The sequence below is a fragment of the Hemicordylus capensis genome, chromosome 2 (assembly GCF_027244095.1).
Source record: "Hemicordylus capensis ecotype Gifberg chromosome 2, rHemCap1.1.pri, whole genome shotgun sequence".
Lineage (NCBI taxonomy): Eukaryota > Metazoa > Chordata > Lepidosauria > Squamata > Cordylidae > Hemicordylus > Hemicordylus capensis.
In genome coordinates this window covers 341,663,019-341,685,980 of record NC_069658.1, presented here as the reverse complement: position 1 = coordinate 341,685,980, position 22,962 = coordinate 341,663,019, and the positions used below count along the sequence as shown (strand labels likewise).

Sequence of the window (22,962 nt, the reverse complement as noted above, 5' to 3'; positions counted from 1 at the left end):
GACCATTGCTTGCACCACTGCCATATGGCTAGGAAAAGTCAACATGATTGTATTGTGGGGAAATCCTAATAGCATTTTGAGGATGGGAACCAAATTATTATTCTTATTGTTATTGCATTTTATATCCCACTCTTACTCCAAAGAGCCCAGAGTGGTGTACTACATACTTAAGTTTCTCCTCACAACAACCCTGTGAAGTAGGTTAGGCTGAGAGAGAAGTGACTGGCCCAGAGTCCCCCAGCAAGTATCATGGCTGAATGGGGATTTGAACTCTAGTCTCCCCAGTCCTAGTCCAGCACTCTAACCACTATACCACACTGGCTCCCTAAATTAGACTTTAGCAAAGAACTGAATTTGCTTAGGACTTGTCCTATAGCATAGCTGGCATAACCCAGCCACCAAGGTTGCTTGGATGGTCAATGAACCACATGTAGTGGTTAGGGGAATAATCTAGAGCAAGCAAGATGATCTCTTACAGATTGCTGTATCCTAAAGACTGGAACACCTTCTATTCCATTCTATGCAATGTGGTGTTCATTGAAAAGATCTCATCTCTGCTGAAGGAAGTCATACAAATGTCATCTTAAAGCTCTTATTCACAACAGTGAACAAACTGCATCTGGATATTTTTTAATTACAGGCTTTGAGCAATAACTGTGAAAAGCACACAGCTCCAGATACTGTTAGTGTGTTCTCTGAGGTCCCAAAGAGTGTACATTGAGACAGCAGAAGATAACTCCTCTTAAGATCAACCCTTTTGAGATTCCCAGGAGATGCTGGATTTTAACTTGATTTAAATGGCTCTTTTGCAAGGCCTCTTACAAAATGCAGGTCACCATGCTGTTGCTCCCACAGATGGGGGATGCTGAGTTTGATTTATCACACTCATCCCAATGGTTGTGTAAGGCAGGAATTTGAAAGGAGACTTGTCAGATCATACCATCCACTGGACTTCATTGGCAACAACCAATGGAAGAAGGATGTTGTTGCAAATCAATGGAGATGATAGCTCATACAAAGGGGAGAAAGATCTCTTGGGAACTGGGACTTCTATTTCAAGAGTTTAATCAAGCAAGCCATCTTGAGCTGTGATCTCCTTTCCTTGTACTCATATTAGAAATATTTAAATCCAGAGAGAAAGAGAGCATCTGAATTGCATGTTTTCTATGCCTTGAGAAACCTATTGTGGACTCTCAAGGGATGTTTGATTGTAATTGTGCACCTAGATTGGTGATGTAAGCCATTCATATTTATGTGGAATTACACTCGGGGTGGGGTGGGGTCATAGGCTTGCTCACAATGTTGCAGATAGGTAAAACAAGCAACTTACTGTAATGATTGTTGAGAATACAAAAAAATATTTCTCTGCTGGCTGTGCTATATTGTGATAAACATGCATGGAAGTTGTCATGTTTTGAGCCCTAGAAGTCTTATATAGCATTGAGGCACCTTTTAAAAATAGTGATTCTCTTTCATTTAGCAGCAGGAGAGTAACTGGCCCTATTCAATCCCAGCACAGCATCCCTCCAGTGGCTGTTGCTGATATCTACATTGTGTTTTTTTAGACTGAAAGTCCTTTTGGGGCTGGCAGCCAACTTCTCCATATTACCTTTTTTCTACTTAAACAGCATTAAGAACTTTTTTTATTGGAAGCAATATATAAAAATAGTAGCAGTAGATTTTGTTCCTTGCACTAGCGAAGGAATCGGCAATCTGCTTCAATCGTAATATCAGCTCAAAAATACAAGTCAAGCTCGTTAATCTTTTAATATTTCAAAAACTATTTAGCAGTGGGCATAGCCAGACAAAAAAAATGCTGGAAAACTACACAAATTTCAGTATGCTGGGGCTCATGAGATACCCAAATACTATGTGGAGGTGTACTTGAAAAACTAAACAGAAGTGCCTGTCTAATTCTCTAGTATGCATTGTAGCATCACTATTACATACATTTTAAAAATTAATGGAGAACTTGACTTTTCCCAGTTACTCTGAAAATAAAGGATATGCAGAGTAAACTGTGTCACTGCTTGGAATATATTCTAGTCTTTCAGAAAGACACTTAAAACGAGAGAAAGAGGAAGAAACCTCCTGCAGCCTTAATACTCAAACTCACCATTAATAGCCATATTATTAAGACATCACATTTAACTCACTTATCACAAGAAGCAAAGTAAGAGCAAATGAATGCAATCCTAACACTTGGTCCGTTCAGTTCCTGATTTCATAGCTGAGCATCACCACTGGAGCCTGTGGAGCACAAACCTACCATATTTATTAGAAACAACCATATGCCCAATAACTGAATGAATGAATTTGTGGTAATGTTTCCTTTAAACAACCGGTAATTTTGCAAAGGATATTCTGGTGTATTGCTGGAGTCAAAGGATCAATCATCCACTTGAATGGACAAAAACGTTTCATTAGTGAATTATTTTTATTTTTCAAAAGTTTAATTAAAGTCATCTTTGTGAGTTTTGTTAATGCACTGGTCATACATTTCAAATACATAATTAGCATGGTATAAACTTAGGTATATGGACATCCAAAGAGTCTATTCTTTCTTTTTGGCAGTAGCGAGAAACAGCACTCTGCTTGTTTGCTTTTTGCTTGTGTGATTAAATACAGATTTCTCTATCATACCTGCTCTGGCTGAAAGAGAACAAGCTTGTTCCTTACCACGGCTAACATCTATAATCCCACTATTCCTGTGTCAGATGCTCCACTGAAGCAGGTCCTAAACTAAAGGGTGTGCACTACCAGCTCCACAAAAGAAAATATACAAGGCATGGCTCTTCTGGACTTACAGCCTTTAGTACCATATATAAACTTTACATGAGATCATACTCTTTCCTTCCATAAGGCATCTTAAATCCATTCATATAAAGATCAATTAATGAAAGGTTCCATAGAAATCTGGGAGCTGTCATGTTTCTCTAATACCCATGTAAGAGCAAGAATAGTCCAATGAGAAAAGGGTGAGACAACTCCAACCTAGAGACACTAAAACTTTTAGAGAAAGTCTTTAGAAACCAATTTTTACATCCTGTATTTTCTATAGTGTATTTCGGGGGGAACAGAACTTACAATACAGAATCAGCTGTATGGTGTCAATCCTATTCAGATTCTTGCAATTAATGTTCTCTTATTCATGAAGCCTGCTCAGCCACAAAAAATATTATGGGCTTTATTCTACAAAAATAATCCCCTCTGCATGAGCTGAATATTAAAGGAAACCTCTACCCTTCCTTACTTAAAGCCTTTCAAACTGGTGCAGTCCAAGTTGGGCAGGGTTACTCTCTGAAAGTATATAACTTGGGCCTGAGCTCAGCAGGCAATGATATTTAATTAACCCACTTTCTCCTCTCCCATGAAGAAGAATGCCTAAGCCTTGGAATTTAGAAGTGGTTGCTGCTAACATAATTCAAGAAATCAATACAGAAGCATGGCATAAAAAAGAGCAAACTGGAGAAGATAAGCTAGGCTTCTTGCACTTATGTGGCTGGTGCTGCCTTCTTCATTTACTTGGCATTTTCTAGAAAGAAAAAAGAAAGAGTGAGTGATACATGCCTAACTGCAGAAGTGTCTCTAGCTAGTGGAAGGACAGGAGTTACCCTGCTATGTTAACTCTGGTGGTGTCCCTTTTAAAGGCTTGCCGCCTTGAATTGTGATTCACCTGCTCTAGCAATGCACCACAGATTACTCCTGTCAAATGTGTCTATTCATATATTGAAACCTCCCTTCACTTGCCCAAATGTCCTCCCTGCCACCCCAGGGCTGTTTCTAAGCAAGCAAACTACACAAACTAGAGTATTCAAAGTTCAGAATAAAGAATGAAATTTAAGCAAGTTTAGTAAAATAAGTCATGTTTCCTTAAATACTATTGAACACATGGGAATGTATCCCGTTAGGTTTTTGCAGCCATAGCCTGACCAATCCTTTCCCCTACACATTCAGTTTTTGATAGTCAGGGAACATCTACATGCCAGCTCTGAAAGATGTGTGGGGCACCTCCAGCCCCTGCTGTCCACATACACCAAGAGCTTCACCCCATGTCAGTCCCCAACCAGTGCCTGCCTATCAAGCATCAGAATCTGCAATGGATCATGTTCTTGTGCTATGAAAAAGGCACCTGCATTTCACAAAATGGCTCATTTGGCCACCTTTCTGCACATTTTGCTAAAAATACATGTGCTGAACTAATAAGCACAGAAAGATTCCATCAAGATGTACACCTAAGTCCTCCTGACCTAATCGGGCTTCTTAGCATATCCCAGGGCAAGGGCTGAGGGATGCCTAATATAGCCACCTTTTTGAGCTAAGCAGGCCCAGGTCTGGTCAGTCAGCGCCTGATGGGTGACTGCCTGGAATCTCCATGAAAGCCACCTTCGGTTCTGTGACAGAAGAAAGCCAGGATATAAAGTAATACATTACCTTAAAGGTTCACTGATGTAAGCTCCACCCCTGAATGTGTCACATGCTCAAAATCAGAATTGTCCACCTTTCCTTCAGAGAGAGAGAGAGAAAACATTTCAGGACTTCCCCTATTTCCACATTGCCTTTTTGAAGGTCCTCCTCATTAGCTTATGCTACTCCATGTTCTGCAGCAATGTTTGTGTGTGTGTGTGTGGGGGGGCTATATCTGCTTTTAATCAAAGCAATAACACTCCCTAGTAATATGTCAGTCTATTATTTTTGGCAGTTGGTTGTTGGGAGAGCAATTTGCAATCTGCCACAAGAACCTATTAAGTTGCATCTTTGGCCCATTCAGCAAAGAGTTGTGTGTTTTGTGGCAGGTAGAAATGTTGATGGGATATAAGGTTTTCTCTTTTGCATAGGTTGTAGCTAAATTGCACCAAAATGTTTTAGATGACAATAGGGTGGATTGGCACAATGATAATGGCAACTAAAGATGCTGGGTTTAAATAATTTTCTAAACTCTAAGGAATCACATAGAATGAATATTATTGATTGTCATGACTGGACACAACAATAACATTTTGACTGAATAATATATAAGCAATTTATTTTAAGCCACCTTGTCTTCTATCTTGCTGTTAATGTCTGGAGAGGTTTTTCCAATGGCAGCACTCCAAAAATTCAAAATATTGAGACAAGGGGCTTCCTTAACTTGTTCACAGTTAAGCTTAGTCATTAAGGAAGCATAACTAGGAAGCATAACTCCAACCACCAAAGCTATTGTTTCACAGCATAATGCCCGAAAGTGCATTGATCCATCCATCCCAGAATATGGAGCCACACTAACATAAGGCATACTGTATATGTACAGAAAACAAAATGAAGTTGTCATCCAATAATTCTGGACATGAATTCTGTACCAAAAAAGTGTCACTTCCACAACCGGGAAACTCAAATTCTGCCACCAAGATATTTTATACAAATTTAGGAAATGAAGCAAAATTGTTCAATTTGCATATGCACAACCACAGAAGAACTTATTATGAATGTTGGGGTCCAATTGGGCAAAGAAAGCTGTAGATATCTTGAGATGCCCTGTGGAGCATGGTTCCTAACCTCAGGGCCAAGAAGTGGTTCTTGGGCATTCCAGCGTTTTCTGCCACTTCCCTCAACTTATCCTTCCTGTAGTTGTACCTTGTGCAACTATAGAGCTGTGGGTATACACAATTGCTAAGAGGGTAGAATAAGCAATGCTTTTTAAGTATCATACCCAGCTTTGGGAGCTATGCGTGCTTCTGATTTTTTTTAATCATCTGTTAGTCATCCTATCCCATTCCTGTATAACTCTCCCTCCTCCTACCTAGTTGTTTGCTAACAGACAATTGAAAATCAGGAGTGTGCACAGTACCTGAAGCTGGATAGGATGCATATCCTACCCTCCTAGCGACTGTGTAAACAGCCCTTATAGCTATGCTGTATAAAAAGAAGAGAACTGCAACAAGTGCATCAGTGGCTGTTACGATGCAGGGCCTTGGGCTGTCTTTAGGCCTCAACAGTGGCATGAGGGGTATGCTCCTGAACAGGCCATTGAGACATTGCTTGCCAACTGCTGATAAACCAGTTCATGCAAGAACGGAAAGGACATCTGTTTGCCTGTTAGCTCAGTTAGTTCCCCTTCGACATGTAGCACACACAAGCTCTTTACCAGTGCAGTTCAGTGGTCCACGGGTTTCGGTGCCCTCAATCATTGTGCCATTTTTGTAGACACACCAGCAATACCCAGTGCTGTGATGGCATTGCTTAGGCAGATAGTCGCCCTTTTCATCACACTGGGGATGGAATCTTCCTAGATAGGCACTCTTAACACTTGCTTCCTTTTGGCACTTGGTTAGCACTTAAAAAAAAAAAATCAAGGAAATTTAGTGTGTATGGTATATTTCTAACCACTACCAGTGGCCTTAATGTAATTGTAAGTAAGCACAAATATAACAGCTTTCTTGCCCAGGCACCATGTAGGAAGCTACATGCAGCATGTAATGAAAGAGTTGATGAGTTCACTATTTATTTAATTATTTAATTTGAATTTATTAGATTAAGCAGAATCCAGTGATGAAGCTGTTCCTGCACTGCAGCACTTTAGGTTGCAAGATAAAACTAGCATGTCAGGGTGAAGGCTATAAGCTAGCTTTGATCATGACATGCTGTGTTCCTGTGTGCAGAGACATAGGACACACACTCCTTCACTAGCAGTGTGGAATGGTGGTACAGCCCAGGAAAAGGTTTTTCCTTTTGGCTTGGTTATATGTATAAACTGGCCCTTAGAAAGAAAGTGGGTTGTTCCATTGTGGCTACAACATGGGAGAGGCAAGGGGTAAAGAGAGAATGCTTTTTGTAACAATATGCCAGTTTAATTAGGACAGCTACTTTATTGGGATGGCTCCCAAGGAACCCATTTAGCCTAATGAGAGCAAATGCTAATGCATACTGCTTAATGGAGGCAGTATTAATATAAATTCCACTAATGGGGATGTGTCCGACCACTGCTGAGTGGCTAATTGGTATGAAATTCTCAGCTTCAGGCTTTTATTTCAGAAGCTGCTGAAATTACAAAAAGAGAGAATCTTCCTTTTTTAAAGCTTATGTTTGTACCCAAATTTGGTACAGAAAAGTTGCTGGCCGTGCTGATGTCCAAGTACAGAATCGCATGTCATTCTAAGTCATTGCTGAGGTTGGAGTGGAAACCTGTTCAGATTCCTAAGATGTTTCAATGTGCATTTATTTTTAGTTTTTTGTTTGCTTTGAAGTGTGCTTTAATTGAAACAACAGGTCTTCCTCATGGGTGCATCACTTGGCTGAGATAATTGCTGTTTTAAATGAATTACTCTTTGCTGATCACTTTGTGTGCATTGCTCAGGGTTTGTGGCCATGTTTGTCTTCCATTGTGCTGTGATGAGTGAAGAGAGGCTGGAAGGCCCGTGTGCAGTCATGGCTCTGCCGAAGGGACCGCAAGTGGATTTGGTTCAAGTTTCTCCCACTTCAAGCACATTTCATTAGCTAAAGTGGTCTATCTTGCCACACACAAAGCAGGCCATTCAGCCTCTTTGCCAAGAAAGACATTTAACTGTTCCTCAATTGCCATTCTATCCAAAAAAACAACCAAGGCAATGTACATTAAAAAAAAACAAAAACCCCTAAAATACACTGTGCACCTGAACTCCATAAATGAGATGGACTCGGGCTGCTCTGAGCAGTGAATTCAATGCCACCACCCAGAAAGCCATGGCCTGGGCAGCTCCACAAATTCTTTTTGTGGTTCAAGCACAAGCCCAAAGCAAGGTCTCCTCAGCAAAGCTCATCAAGGTCGATACAGGAGATGGACAGGAGGAGGTGGACCAACACCACTGGGAGTTAAAAGTGCTTATCTTTGGCTTCATCTTTGGTACCACTCTATGACAACTGTCTTAAGCTTCTGCTTCCTGAAGAAACTAGCAGGGGCCAAACCCCAGGTGGAACAGTTCTTGCAAGCAGGCAGAGAAGGGTCAAGAAGTCATGCAAGAGCTACAGCTAGAGAAGAGAATACAGGCTTGGGCTGGGTGGTCTTAATGCTGAGAGCGACCAGTGTTTTCTCCCAAATATAAGGCTTGTTTGGTGAGTGGAGCAACAGTTCTTGAGGCTTACTGATTTACCAGATTTGCAGGTATAAATGAACTCCAGGGAGGAGAGCTGGGAGACCATTGCCCTTGACTTGCTTGAGGGAAAGACTACACAGTAAGATCATGCACATGACCAGTACAGGGTGGGGGCGGGGGCAGGGGCAGGGTTGAACCTACCTTTGATGAAGGTTTTGTCCAAGCCACGCAGCTTGTAAGCCCACACGATGGGCGCTGCCACGAGCCACACAGCATTCTGGAGACCGGGAAAATGCGTCCCAGCCTCCAGATATCCCACAGTGCACCATACGATGAGGAATTCCCCCTTCAAGACAGGCGCTCTAGGCACCTCTGCTTGTACAGCCTGAGCATACACACGACCTTGGAACTAGAGAAACTCTCAGGCTACAGGGGAGACCGTGCCAGGATCAGCTTCAATCCCGGTGCTTCACACAAGCAGCCCTACCCTGGGTAGGGTGTTTGTGTGAGCAGCCTCATTGTGTTGGATCCAATAAACTGTAAGGAGAGCTCTACTCATGATGCAGGACTTTCCCACCCCTCCTCTACACTGCAGCTCCCACTGGCCCCCAAACAGACTCCTGAGGGTTGGGGAGCCCTTGGGAATGATAAAAGGAACTGCAGCAGGAGGGGAGAGTTGTATGTTGCAAAACCATTTTTGCACAAGCAAAAGTGCCTTCCATTTTCATTAGAGTCCCTTTGGATCCAACCCATCATATTCATGGGCCTGCTACCATAAATAGCAGCACTGTGAGTTATTTCCCATAATATCTAGTTTTCCTTACTCTATATCATAACATCACTACTTTATGCATTTCTTTCCTCTATTCCACATCACTGACTGCTATTGGTGGAGACGTGGAAACATAAAAGATATTACATCACAGGGTGAGTGATACTACACGTAACAAAGAAGAAGAGGAAACTTGACACATGGCTGTCATTTTCAGAGGCAGCTCTGTGTCCTGCATAATATCTAGTTCTTCCCCAATTCATCTATGTGTACCTCGGTCATTAGTGCCCCCTGCAAAGACTTTCAGTCTTTGTTCTCATGCTCTGTTACTCTCCATTTTCTTTTCTGCATTTTCTCATAAGGAAAGAGCCAGTCTTAGTTCAAAGAACTTGCCCAGGTAGCCCTCGGAACTTCCATTCACTCTTACAGTTGTCACGTACCTTTTTCTTCAGGGGCCTCATCTTGGGCCATTTGGAAGAGCAGCCATTTGTGCATCCAGATCTCAAAGGCCTGCAAGTGGTCATATAATGTTAGTAAAAGACATTCTTTTCTCTCTCTCTCTTTTTGTTTTTTGAAAGTAAAGATCCAATAATGATACTGTTTAACACAGGCTTTCAACTATCTAACCATTAAACCACCAGTATGAAGCCTACCATACGTTATGCTGGCAATGTGGACGCCCCTCTGCATGGTAAGTCAATATGAAACGTGGCTCCCATATGGTTCATCTAGTTATTTAACTAAGCCAATGAAAGTGAGGGTTTGCTGCTGGAATTATTAAAATCAAATATTCAGAGTTGTGGTCCTTTCATGGGATATTTCCTTGCTACAAGTTCCTAAATGTCCAGGTATTTAGCAAGTAAAACAGAGATCTATTCAAATCCTACACAAAGCTGTATGGACAACACAACAGCATTCTAAAATTGCATACTGCATTGCATACTGCAACAGATTTGTTTGTTGTGCTCCTTATACCTGCTTGACAATCTATTTCATGGTTCCTACTAGGAGATAAAATAGTCACTGCTCACTTGTTACTGCTCTGAAATGTACTGAAATCTAATAGGGCATCTCCTCTCACTAATCCTAAAAAAATACCTGAGTAACAAGCTTGAAAGAATTGATTATTTTAAAATGCTCTAAGCTTTAGATTTGCTTCATAGCTACTGGGCCCTTAGGACTATAGTTCTCCTTATGCTTGGGATGGAACACTTCCCACTTTACATCATTTCCCTCCTTGACTACGTATTACCTCAATGTCCTCCTAATGGCTTCCCTAAGAGAATGGCATCTCTTTAGCACAAAAGGAAAAGGGATGAGGTGCCTTTCAAAGGGGATTCTAGAGGCTACCAGAGCACATGTGATAGAATAGACATGACAACTGAAAGCAGAATTTACTACAAGGTATGTGTTTGCTGTGAAACAGAGAGAGCTTCCACTACACAAGATATCTCCATTGCATTGCCCATCCATTATGATGAACTGGATGTCCGTGGCTGTTTTCTTTAAGACAGGAGGCAAAACATGAAGCTTCAAAATAGCTAGCCAAATTCTAGGAATGGTGACAGCACTTACCTTCCAGTCCTCATAACCCAGCTGTCTCCTCAATTGATTCATATTTTCCATGAAGCTACCCTTCAGTTCAGGAAACTTTCTGGTAGGGTTTTCCAGCTGCAGGGAGGAACATACCAGTTTTAACAGGGATGCATGAGCCCCTGGTGGCGCAGTGGTAAAACTGCCGCCCTGTAACCAGAAGGTTACAAGTTCGATCCTGACCAGGGCCTCAAGGTTGACTCAGCCTTCCATCCTTCCGAAGTCGGTAAACTGAGTACCCAGAAATGTTGGGGGCAATATGCTAAATCATTGTAAACCGCTTAGAGAGCTCCGGCTATAGAGCGGTATATAAATGTAAGTGCTATTGCTATTGCTATGAGGAGAGTAAGACTGCAGGAAGCCCAGAAAGAGAGCACCTAGCATTGACCAATATTGGTCAAGCAAGACTGCGACTATTCTCAGGGAAAGGACAACTCTGGACTCAACCACATGAGAGAAACAATTTGATATCAGCAATTCAGCCAAATGGAGTGACACAGTGGAGTTATTCACACGATGGCGTGGGCAGGCAGGGGGGAAAGGCAGGGTTCAACCTACCTTCCCCCAGATGATTGTTCCTGATCCTCTTGGCACGCAAGCCATGCACTCACACAATCTGTCCTGCTGGGAGCAGCGCAGAGCAACAGAGACCAGGACTCACTTTCCTGGCCTCCACATACACCACAAGGCACCATACAAGAAGTGCAGTGTCTTGGGGGATTCCCCCATGGAGCCGAGAACACACACGAGCCCAGCAACCAGGTTAAAGGAGCACTTCCTCCCTTAACCTTGGCTGAGAGCCGGGCTGAGGAACAGCGTTAGGATGGGCTGGAGCACCAGGATCCACGTGGATCCTGGAGCTCCATACAAGCAACCTAGCCCAGGCTAGGCTGCTCATGAGAACAGCCTTGGTGAGGGTTTAACTAAATGTGAATATAGGACATTTGTCCATTAGAACTGGGTGGTTCTTACAAAGCAGGGGAGCAATTTAAAGCACAAATGGTGTAGAGGGAAGGGACTGACACACCTGTCTGACACCCATGCTTCTCCCTCTGAATCTATCTTCCCCAGCTGTTTGTCCCACCCCCACGGAGTTTCAAGGCGGGAAGTAACCTGGGCCTGAGGGTGGGGAAATGACAGCTGAGACAAAGTGATATTGAGGTGAAAGCACAGGCAGGGAAAGAGTTCATCTTCCCTTCCCATCTATCCCATCTCTGCTTTAAACTGACCCCTGCCCACCTGCTGTTTTATGGGGATTTGGCACAGTCTGCAATCATTTCAAACACATGGGTTATGCCATTGTAATGTGGTGTTAGAGCCTGACAAAAAAGCAAAACTGCTGCTGCTCAATTGCCTTCTTGCCGTTCCTAATAGTTCAAAATAATTATTCACAGCATGACTACAGTTCTCATTGCCTGAGCTTTCATTATCTAGAATTCCTTATTATCTTGATCCATCTTTGCCATCACAACTCCAAATAAAGGGCACCCCAATTTACCGAAAATTTTGATTGTTGAAGTGTTTAACATGCTCCCCTCCAAGCTCCTTTGGAAGAAATAATTAGTACAATATTGCCTTTCTTGGATGGAGGAGGATTTCCAAAATGTATGTACAAACTGTATACACTTTTTACAGTTAAAAGAAATCTGGACTATGGTCCATGGCTAGGATCCATAGTCCTTGTATGAATATACAGGGGAGAAATAAGAGATGAAGCTAGAACTGTGCTTTGTGGGAGGAGAGCTGATCTTGCGGTAGCAAGCATGTATTGTCCCTTTTGTTAAGCAGGGTCCACCCTGGTTTGCATTTGAATGGGAGACTATGTGTGAGCTCTGTTAGATATTTCCCTTAGGGGATGGGGTTGCTCCAGGAAGAGCAAGTGCCTGCTTGCATGCAGAAGGTTCCAAATCTCCTCCCTGGCATCTCAAAGATAGGGCTGAGAGAGACTCCTGCCTGTAACCTTGGAAGAGCTGCTGCCAGTCTGTGTAGACAATACTGAGCTAGATGGACCAATGGTCTGACTCAGTATAAGGCAGCTTCCTATGTTTCTCTATTTGTTGCTTTTAGTGCAGCAGGCTCCTACCTGCTGAAGAAACAAGCAATAAAAAACAAAGCAAAAGCCATTTACCTCCCTCATCCTTCACATTCCTTCTTTGGACCCCTGCATATATAATGTTTACCCAACCAAAGGTTGCTGGTGGTTATCATCCCTGACAAATAAAAATCCACCAATCAATTATTATGATTCAAAAGCAGCAGAAATTTAACAAGCCTTACGAAGCTTGCCTAGGCAGTGGCAGACAGCAGTCCAATGCTCTCCTTCCACCGGTTTGAATATGGCTTCAAACAGAATACTATCAGCCTAAAGGAGCCTACAATACATTGTTGTAAAACAAGCAAAAGGGGGAAGCTATTACCAGGAGCAGGCGCTTGACCTGGTCTTCAGTGCTATTAGTCAGGCTGGTTTCAGTCTCCTGCAAAAGGGACAACATTGCAGAAATTAAAATCTGAAGAGAGTGTCTGAGAGCTAAAACTGGAATAAAATGGCTAGCAGTTTGTACACTTCAGGACAAGAGCTCCTGCAGGAGAGTTTAGACCCAGTGAGTTTTCAAACACATCCTAATTAGCCCTGAAACAATCCGCAGTCTAATGCACCAATCAAGTGGGAGGTTTGTGGCGACAGCCCCATGGAAAGCTCCTACTCAGTCTTCTACTACCCACATTGAATTTCCACATCTTAAACCTTTTCAGGGTCAGCTCCTAGGGTGGGGTGGTGAGTTTGGGCACTGTCTGGTGCCTTGAGATTGGCAGAGGGCCCATTATTCCCACTTTGATGGAGCATCCATAAGGCCTGGAAACTGTGTGAGAGAATTCTCAGTTTGCACACCCCTCCACTTCCAGGGGATCCACTGAGGTGGCCTTGAATAAAGGTCCCCAAAATCCTAGGGCTGGCACACTGAATCTCTTCTCCATTTGCCCCCTTGCCCATTCCCATACAGTCTTGACAAAGGCTCTCCCCTCTCCTCCATACATTATAGCAGACTAATGGAATGGAACTTCATCCCAAAGGCTCGCCAAATGTCCCTGTACCAGCCAGTGTCTTTTGGCACCACCCTTTGGTTGCTGCCTCTGAGCAACATGAGCAAGGAAGCTTGATCCCATGGCAAAGTGTTCTTGTACACTGCAAGTGACAGAATAGGTGCTGAGAGCAGGGTTAGCCTAATGGGCGGTCTGCTTCATTCATGTCAGGCTGACCTAGATGGAACAACTCACTCTTTGTGCTCTGAAACAGTTGTTTCATGAAGCATCTGTTCACAGGGCTTAATCTGATGCAGGGTTTCTCAAACCCAGAGCCTAAAGTTGCTTTCAAAAGCTGGTTTTGAGGTCTAAGATCTGGGCAATCGTGTCTTAGTGAGAGCTGTTCCAAGAGGCTGACTGAAAAGAAGGAACTTGGAGCATGTTGAGAATGTCCTCTCCTCATCCATAGCTCTCTCCTGCATCCTTGGGGTTACAGAGGGCAAGTTCTGATGAATCAAAAAGTGATGTTTCAAGGCAGATTTTAGCCCTGGCACCTTCCTCTGTACAGATTAAGTAATGGTCATCTTTAAATTGGTGCAATGCTTCATAGTGTTGTGTAATTCATTTAAAAAGTATTGCCTTGGCCAAGGCCAGTTAACAGTCATGAGAAGGAATTTGAACCCCTGTCTCCACAAATCAAAATTGGACAGTCACTGAATCACTTATGCTTGTTGATAAAGGCATGTACAGTACCAAACTGGGTTTCTGGCTTTCTGTCATGTTTACCTCTGGGTTACTGGGCAGTTCCCTCATAAGCATAGGCATAGCATTTGCCATTGTCATCTTCATCTTGCCATTTGACCCGGAATCTGTAGTAGCAAAGAGATATGAAACATGTAGGCAGGTTTCAAAGATGCACCCCTCACACTTGTCACACACAGAAATATGACAACATCTTGTACTTAATGTGGCTGCAATTTAGAAAGCCAGTTGAGGTGCCCCCAAAGATGGTTGTATACCCAATGGAATGTTTGACTGGTTTTCTATTACCATAACTCCCAACAATTGCCCCCAAATACTTCCCCAAAGCTCAGGTGGCTTTTTAAAAACAGGATTATGCAAATTCACTGGAGGAAAGGTCTATTGTGACCACTAGCTGTGATGGTTGCATAGAATCCACATACAGAAGAGGTATGACTGAATGCCAGGTGCTGCTGGGAAAGGTCATTCCCTTCATGCCCTGCTCATGAGTACCTTAAGACATCTGGCTGAACATGACAACAAATAGGACACTGGACTTCTGGCACAGCATGGCAGTTCTTAGATCCTGCTTCTGAAATTTCAGAAGGCCTCTGAAACAAATGTTCTCCTAGATGTGAAAACTTTCACTTCTCTGGGCTCCCAGGATGGTTGCAGAACAAGGATATGTGATTGAAGTCTCCAAAGGTTCCTTTGGAGGGGAGGCACGGTTATGAAAGACTCTGTTGATCTATACCAGGGTTGCCAGCTTATCAATTTGGAACCTTCATTAAAGTGTTCAAAACTCCCAGATTTTGCTCATAACCCTTGTACAAGAAAAACCACATCCCTGCTACTGTCATCCCCTGCTCTTTGTCTCATAGAAGCACTATAAGCCAGGAAGAGAAGAGCTGGTCTTGTGGTAGCAAACATGGCTTATCCCCTTAGCTAAGCAGGGTCCACCCTGGTTGCAAATGAATGGGAGACAATTTGTGAGCACTGTAAGATATTCCCCTTAGGGGATGGAGTTGCTCTGGGAGGAGCATCTAGGTCTAAGTTCCCTCCCTGACAGCTTCTCCAAGATAAGGCTGAGAGAGATTCCTGCCTGCAACCTTGGAGAAGCTGCTGCCAGTCTGTGTAGACCATAGTGAGCGAGATGGACCTATGGTCTGACTCAGTAAATGGCAGCTTCCTATGTTCCTATTTCATCTAAAAAAAAGTGCCTTGAAGAAACATAGCTGACATCAGGGGCGTAACTACTATTAGGCAAGGGGAGGCGGCTGCCTGGGGGGCCCCATGCCTCGAGGGGCCCCCCAGAGGCAAGTCACATGAGGCAAATCACATGACTATATATTGTGAAGAGAGTGTGTGTGTATCAGCGAGGGGCTCATTTTAAAATTTTGTCTCTGGGCCCACTCCACCCTTGTTACGCCCCCGGCTGACATAGTTACTAAAGTCAGTTTGTAAAGGTTGCAAAGTTGTAAAGGTTGTTACAATTGTTAGTAACTCTAATAATTTGAGACTGACAAAAGGAAGTGCTTTTTCACACATGATTAACCTATGTAATTCTCTGCCATGGGACGTGGTGATGATGCTTGAATGGCTTTAAAAGGGACTTAGACAAATTCATGGAGGACAAGCCGATCAATGGCTACTAGTCTTATGTCTATATGCTACCTCCAGGTTCAGAGGCAGGATATCTCTGAATACCAGTTGTAGAGGGGCAGCAGCAGGAGAAAGGGCAAGCCATTATCTCCTGGGAGTGTGTCTTCCCAAGGCATTTGGTGAGCCACTGTGGGAAACAGGGTGCTGCTGGACTACACAGGCAGGCCTTAGGCCTGAACCAGCAAGGCTGTTCTTATTTTCCTTAGCAATTTGCATTAGGCTCCCCAAATTAAAAAACAGAACAGAGCATGCAGAAAACTAGCAGATCAATGTGAGGCCTTTAATCTATGACATGTCTCCATGATGTGCTAGTTTCTAAGTGCAGGAATGTCTGGGGTTTTTTAAAGTTAAAACAAAAACAAAAACCTCCTACAGCCTGAAGTGGTAGAGTCCCAGCTGTCACTGTACCACATTATTATTTATTTATTATAAACATTAAAATAAATTATAAAACATTAGTCTTTTGAATGTGTAGATCATTTCTTAGACTTAGTAATTATGAGTTGGCTTGATTCTCCAAGTCAGGGGGAGATACAAGCAAGTGAAAGAGATGGGGGAGCTACTAACCTTGAGCAAGTTTATTGGTCAGTGATTCCATTCGCAGTTCCTGGGTTTTCTTGGTCAGCTTGGAAATCTGGCTGTTGTGCTGATACACAAAGTAAGTTGTCACTGCTTGGCCAGCAAGAAGCACTGCTGCCAAGATGGAAAAGGCAGTGACAGTAGCTCCGCAGCTGTAAGAACGCCTGCAAGATATAAGCAAAGCATGTTAGTGCCATCCATACAAACTCACTCCCCTTGGCTTCCTCACTTCCTTGGTGTGAGAATGAATTGTCTGCTAGAACAGGTCTGAAAGAATCTGTAGAAGTTTAGTAAATAACTCAGGTATCGTATACCTCCTGCTTGTAAGACAAATTGGATGCTTTGGCCTTTTCTCTTAGACTGTATACCAGAAAACTCAATAGTTCCTCAGATGTTTAGCAGAGGCTCCTCAGTGAGAACATTAATGCTGTAGACAAGCTTCCCTGAAGGCAGGTTGCTCACCACAACTGAGTGTCCCCTTCAAATGCAGAGCTGAGGGAGTGTTGAGTGTGCCCTAGGGTGGATTTGCAGTTTCTCAGGAGGAGTGATGGGGCCCAAAAGCCTGGTCAGCACCCAGCCCCTGCTTACTTGGCAAAGAGGCACCTTTTAACATGGTGGTTCTCTTTATTTAGCAGAGGGAGAGTAACTGGCTCTCTCCACCCCCAGCACAATACCTGCAGTGACTGTTGCTGGTGTCTGTCTTATGTTTCTTTTTAGAATGTGAGCCATGTGTGGGGAGAGGGAGCCATCTTATTTATTTATTATTTCCCTGAGCCATTTTTGGAAGGGCGGTATAGAAATCGAATGAATAAAATAATAAAGAAAGAAAGAACACTCCCCAAATTTCTCTGCAACCTTCAGGGATCCATGAGAGATGTTCAGACATATAATTACACTGTACAATATCACGCAGACATTGGTTCATACATGGGATGTATTTTTCTGCCTAAGTATATAGGTCCCTATTTTGCAATGTAGTATTGGTTCCTCTACAGTTTTTTGTTCTTTTTGGACTCATGCACAGAAAGAAAAGAGATCTCCATCCTGCTTCTGCACTATCAATATGAAAACCACATTCCTAGGGCTCTTGAAGGAAAAGAAAACCATACATTTTGCCATGTTTCTTTTAAGTAATCACAGCATAATTTTTTTACTGTAGTTCAGAGGGTCCCCCCCCCAACTTTCCAGTTTCAAAAAATCATAAGAACATAAGAACAGCCCTGCTGGATCAGGCCCAAGGCCCATCTAGTCCAGCATCCTGTTTCGCACAGTGGCCCACCAGATGCCGCTGGAAGCCACAACTCCTGCATGTTGCAAAGGATTCTGAGTCTCTTACAAGGTGCTCACCACAACTGTTGGATTTTGCCATGCAGAAGATTGCCAGTTTGAATCCTGCTGGTACTATATCGGGCAGCAGCGATATAGGAAGATGCTGAAAGGCATCATCTCATACTGCGTGGGAGGAGGCAATGGTAAACCCCTCTTGTATTCTACCAAAGAAAACCACAGGGCTCTGTGGGTGCCAGGAGTCGAAAATGACTTGACGGCCCACTTTACCTTTTACCGCATGAAGTTAGAATGCATCCTGGAGTGCACCCCAAAGACTCCTCTGTAGCCATGCATAGCACAGGAAGATCAGCAGTGATAAGCAATCTGTTAACTTGTTTATCTAAATCCAATACTAGTTTCCCCCCAAGTGCTTTGATGTTGAGATTTTTTTTGTTTTGGCGGGGGGAGAGTGTCATCTTAAATTCAGAATCCTCTTCCTTGGGGGTAAAAACAGGTATAAGTAGTATTTCACCTCTATATTTTAAGGGGGGTCATCTTAAATTCAGAGTCATCTTCTATTTGGGTAAACAGGGTATCTAGGAAAGCTTGTCTGCCCTTACTGGTCTTCTCACTAAGAACTGCTCCCATTGCTGATCTTCTCTGCTATTACTGATCTAACTTTAAAGGGTATTTAAGTAGATCAATGGCTTTCAAGCTGTATTCTGGGGAACCATGGGGTGCCTCCTCACCTCAGGTTATAGGACCTCTACCACTTTCTTACTGCAGTTTCTATTTCTAAAATAACATCATACTTAATAGCTCCTCTCACTCAAAGGAAAGTACCTTGGGAAACTTCGAAGTTGTAGCCAACCACTGTCTATTTAACTTGTGACATCATGAGTTACTAGGAAAACAAAACTTGAGGCTGGAACGGCAAAGATGTTGGCTTGAAGAAAGGCTTTAGTTTAAACTGATATGAGTAGAAGCAAGCTGGCCTCTTTGTCTCAGAACACTGAACAGAACCAACAATTAAAGCTTTAGGGTTGCAGAAATAACCTCTGAACAGCATTTTCATAGTATACATAAACAGATGGCATCAGAATGCTCATCAAGACAGCATATTATCTGTGATGATATAATAATTGATTAGTAATTGTAAAATGTGCTTTATGATGCTGCATTTCCCCTCCACCTTTTGCCCTATTAGGTCTAATACCTTCTCTCCCGGTGACCAAAAATAAAATAAAAATCTCACAGGGTACTCCAACCCAGTTCTGATCTCTCGTTTTCTCATTTCCTACCCTGACAAATCCTGGTACTTTTACCTCTGGCCAAGGATGGCTCCAGAGGGTGGGTAAAGGTGGACAGGTGCCCCCTCAGAAAAAATAGTTGTCCATCCTCACATTAGCCACAGTAGTTACCCCCATTTCTATTTCTGAAGTCTAACATGTGAGTCACAGCTTGCCCACCCAGAAATGCACTTTGCCCCTTCTGTGCCCCCTTCCATATTTTTTCCTTCTGGTGCCACCACTGCCTATGGCTCCTAGATGTTCCTTTTACCCACACCTGAGATACTTGTTCGGAGCAGCACCTCTTCTACTGTTGTGGATGGGGTCACAACTCATGCCATGGGGCTGAGCCTTGACCATTTAGAGCAGTAGCACTTGCAACGTTTGTTTCTGTTTTCTTCCCCTGCTAGTGCCTCATATTCTCCAGTTTGATGCTCTCAATTATCTAAGTAATTCTCCTGTGTATTTATCAGGGCTGTTACCCAATTAAATTAACGATTAATGAATTTTATAGCAATCAGGTAATTGATTCAGTGTGCATAAATCTGCACATGATAATTCAGAAGAAGAAGGGGGGAAAAACACACACACACAGAGAGAGTATTGAAAGGCTGCCTGCTTGTGTTGAGCAGGCAGGCACCATCTTAGAAGAGGTCATCCTGCTGTGTAAGATGGAGGAATGACTCTTCTAAAATAGTGGCTGTGACCGGCAGTTTTTGTAAATATTGTACTTTTTTTTAAGGGTTGTTTAAAAAAAAAATTCAGTTCATAGGGACACCTTTTAAATCAATGATTATTTATCTAATTAATCTGCTAAGGCTTCAATCCTATGCACACTTTTTAGGGAATAAACCCCACTGAACACAGGGGGACTTGCTGTATTGCCAAATAAAAATGCATATGTGACAGTCCTACTATGTTTCCGCCCCCCAAACCCGGCCTAGGATAGTTCAAGACTGGAAGCTATATTTCTTCATGTTCTGATCCATTAGCAAAACGTAGTGGTTGTTGCTTTTAAAAACCCATGTGGACGGACCACAGTTTCGCTCCAAGAGAACAACAAAGACTCAGAAAATGTTCAAGTATGGATGTGAAGTTTTTGAACACCCTTCTACCTAGCAATGTCTGATGTCATCAAGCATCTATTATTTGATTGGCTTTGGTTGTTTGGTTTGTCATGCGTCCTCCATTGCCAGCATCTCAGCTGCCTGCGTGATTCCCCGAAATGGCCACTAAGTAACGATAATACTTTGTTAGACACGGTCCAGAAACAAGACGCTAAAGGAACCTGAAGACATTCTATGCAGTGATGATGACATAAGATAAAAAACGGAGGCATACTAAGAAGAACGAGTCTGGAGAGAGTTCTGCTTGGAGGGGGAAGAAGCTGGCTGGGTTCTAATCCCTGGTCAACTAAAGAGCTCCCCGGATATCCTTAAGCATGTTGATTTTAGCCTGATCTACCTCACACAGCAGGGGTGTAGCAAGGTTGGAGTGAACCCTGGGGGGGGGGGGGAGTGAAGATGGACCCTCTGCCCCCTCCCACCTTCTTCTTCAGAGAGGAGTGAGGGGGTCTCTTGCAAAGAGCAAGCTGCTCACCTCTCCGTCACCGCCCTGTGAGCCCTGTTCAATTATTATTATTATTTATTCGATTTCTATACCGTCCTTCCAAAAATGGCTCAGGACGGTTTACACAGAGAAATAATAAATAAATAAGATGGATCCCTGTCCCCAAAGGGCTCACAATCTAAAAAGAAACATAAGACAGACCCCAGCAACAGTCACTGGAGGTACTGTGCTGGGGGTGGATAGGGCCAGTTACTCTCCCCCTGCTAAATAAAGAGAATCACCACGTTAAAAAGGTGCCTCTTTGCCAAGTTAGCAGGGGTCAATTATAGCTATGCCACTGCCTCACAGGTTTGTTGTGAGATTAAATGCTATCCTGAACTCCTTGGAGTAAAGGGGATACAAATGTAATACGTTGTGTGTCTGTGTGGTTAAGGAGAAAGCAACGATGTTCCATTTTCTCCTCTCAAGACAAATGTAATTTCAGAGCAGGATATAAAACTAACAAAGAAATAAGCAATACATCCCACAAAGCGTTCATGGTAGCTAATCAGGCATGTTATTTTAAAAACAAAACATGGAAGATGATTTTGGACTGCCTATTTAATTCTAGCATTCTGCAACAATGATACTATACAGATATTTTCACTCCCTAGATTTCTCCCCAAATCAGAGAAATATGGCTGGAGGTGATAAAGAAGTAGCATTAAGTCACACTTCTAAAGTTGTTTTAAATTAAAGGGCTAGAATAGGCTGAGAAGCACAGTACAGAAATCAAGAATTACCCCCATGGAGTGGGAAAAATACATACAATTAGATACTGTTTAAAACAATATCTAATTGTATGTATGTTTATTTGTCCTCCGGTGACAGAAAACAGCCCAAATATTTAACTACATTAACAATATGTGGCTATCAATTTTGGAGGAAGCATATGAAGTTGCAAGGGTGTAGTTCTAATTGAGCGGATGGGTTCAAAGAATCCGGGAGGGGGCAGCTCCTGAGGGGAGCCCGGGTTCCTCCCCTCCCTATTTTCTTCACTATCTCCCTCACTCCAAGGGGCCACCAGAGAGAGGGGGAAACACAGGCCCCCTCTCCCCAAGCTACGCCCCTGCGAAGTTGGAACTTCAGGATGAGGCAGAATAGAAAGACCCCAAATGGCATGGCGTCATTTCCCAGCTAGACTGAGAGACACTACAGAATTGTCATATAAGTGAAGCCAAGTGAGTGAATGAAATGGTGGTATTGGAACCTTAAAAGGATTAGGAGGCAAGGAACACATACATGCACATATGCTTATTTTTCAGCAGACAGGACAACACAGAAAAAAATAGAAGAAAAGTTGTGCACCACAATGCTACGCATGTCGACTTGGAAGTAAGTCCCATTTGTTCGGTGGTGGAGCTTACTCCCAGGTTAGCATGGATGCATTGCACTGAAGCCTTAATTAAAGTATTCTTTTGTTCTCTAACAGGTCACTAACGCTTTTGCCATGCTACCCAATCCCCTCTAATATCAGATGCCCAAGCAAGCCTGCATTTGTACCAAGGAGCCAACCGCCACACCCAGAAATGCTTTCTGCCCACCTAACATTTCAATCCCTGCCTTCTCTCTCACTCTGTACTGGCATTGCCTGTAGCCACAGTATTTTCACTGTCAGGCTGGGAAGTTGTGCAGAGTCAGACACAATATCGCACAGCCTATCCCAACTTCTTCCTCTTTTCTGTGGGACAGACAACTCATACTGGAAAACCCTGATGCAGATCGACCCCATGCAAACAACTGAAAATGCATGACTAGCAGGAAAAAAATAATAAATACCGCTGTGGCTGTACTAAAGAACCATATACAGCTGTCTCTTCATTGGGGAGAAGGTCGTTCCTGTCATCTGCCATGGTGCTGCTTTTCTCAGGAGCTGGATTCTGCTGCTCTGGCTGCTGGCTGGAAGTGACAATGTTCTACCTGGCACCAGCACTGACTCTATAATGTCTGTTCTGTTCCTCGGAAGTTTCTAGAAGCAGAAAACTGGGAAGTGAAAGTTGCACGACTTCGATAAATGGAAATACCCTTCCATGCCACCCCTCCGCGCCCCCGCCCCTATACAGGTCTTAGCGTGGGCTACATTACTTCAGGTCTGTTTTTTTAAAAACTCTCATTGGACGCTCAAGTGACATCACTGGTTGGCAGGCAGGCTTTTGCATGTAATCCGTTCACCACATAGATGTGCTGAGACACTCGCTGACCTCTCAGGTTTACTGCTGCACTAGGGTTTCTTTAACAAAATTATCCCATCCACCCCTCCGCAGCCCTGTTCATCGGGGTGGTATTTAACATCAGATTAAAAGGAATTCAGAGGAGCTATATTCCTTTCTTCCTTGAGGAGATATATGTTAATTTCTTTTAACGTGTTCAGCAAATTGTTATT

The 22,962-nt window shown here is 43.1% G+C and overlaps 1 protein-coding gene across 2 annotated transcripts; it reads right to left on the bottom strand.

Moving 5' to 3' along the window:
- Window positions 1-2,418: 2,418 nt before the first annotated feature.
- CD74 (CD74 molecule) lies at window positions 2,419-22,621 on the bottom strand. 2 transcript variants are annotated; one of them, XM_053300295.1, is made up of 9 exons: window positions 22,359-22,621; window positions 16,402-16,577; window positions 14,218-14,300; window positions 12,831-12,887; window positions 10,396-10,491; window positions 9,261-9,330; window positions 6,125-6,313; window positions 4,435-4,506; window positions 2,419-3,535 (listed from the first exon to the last, which is right to left on the bottom strand). In XM_053300295.1, the coding sequence occupies exons 1-8, from the start codon at window positions 22,430-22,432 to the stop codon at window positions 4,436-4,438; spliced, it is 816 nt and encodes a 271-aa protein (XP_053156270.1). In that variant the 5' UTR covers window positions 22,433-22,621; the 3' UTR covers window positions 2,419-3,535; window position 4,435. The 2 variants fall into 2 exon arrangements, with proteins under 2 accessions (XP_053156270.1, XP_053156271.1); XM_053300296.1 differs by lacking the exon at window positions 6,125-6,313 and having other exon boundaries at window positions 22,359-22,619.
- Window positions 22,622-22,962: the final 341 nt, after the last annotated feature.

Bases quoted from the DNA above. Each gene is read 5' to 3' on its own strand.
- CD74 (XM_053300295.1), bottom strand. From the start codon at position 22,432: ATGGCAGATGACAGGAACGACCTTCTCCCCAATGAAGAGACAGCTGTA. The intron at 12,888-14,217 runs GTAAACATGACA...TCCCTTTTGCAG, and splicing joins AACTGCCCAGTAACCCAGAG to GAGACTGAAACCAGCCTGAC. The intron at 10,492-12,830 runs GTAATAGCTTCC...TCCTCCCTGCAG, and splicing joins AGGTCAAGCGCCTGCTCCTG to CTGGAAAACCCTACCAGAAA.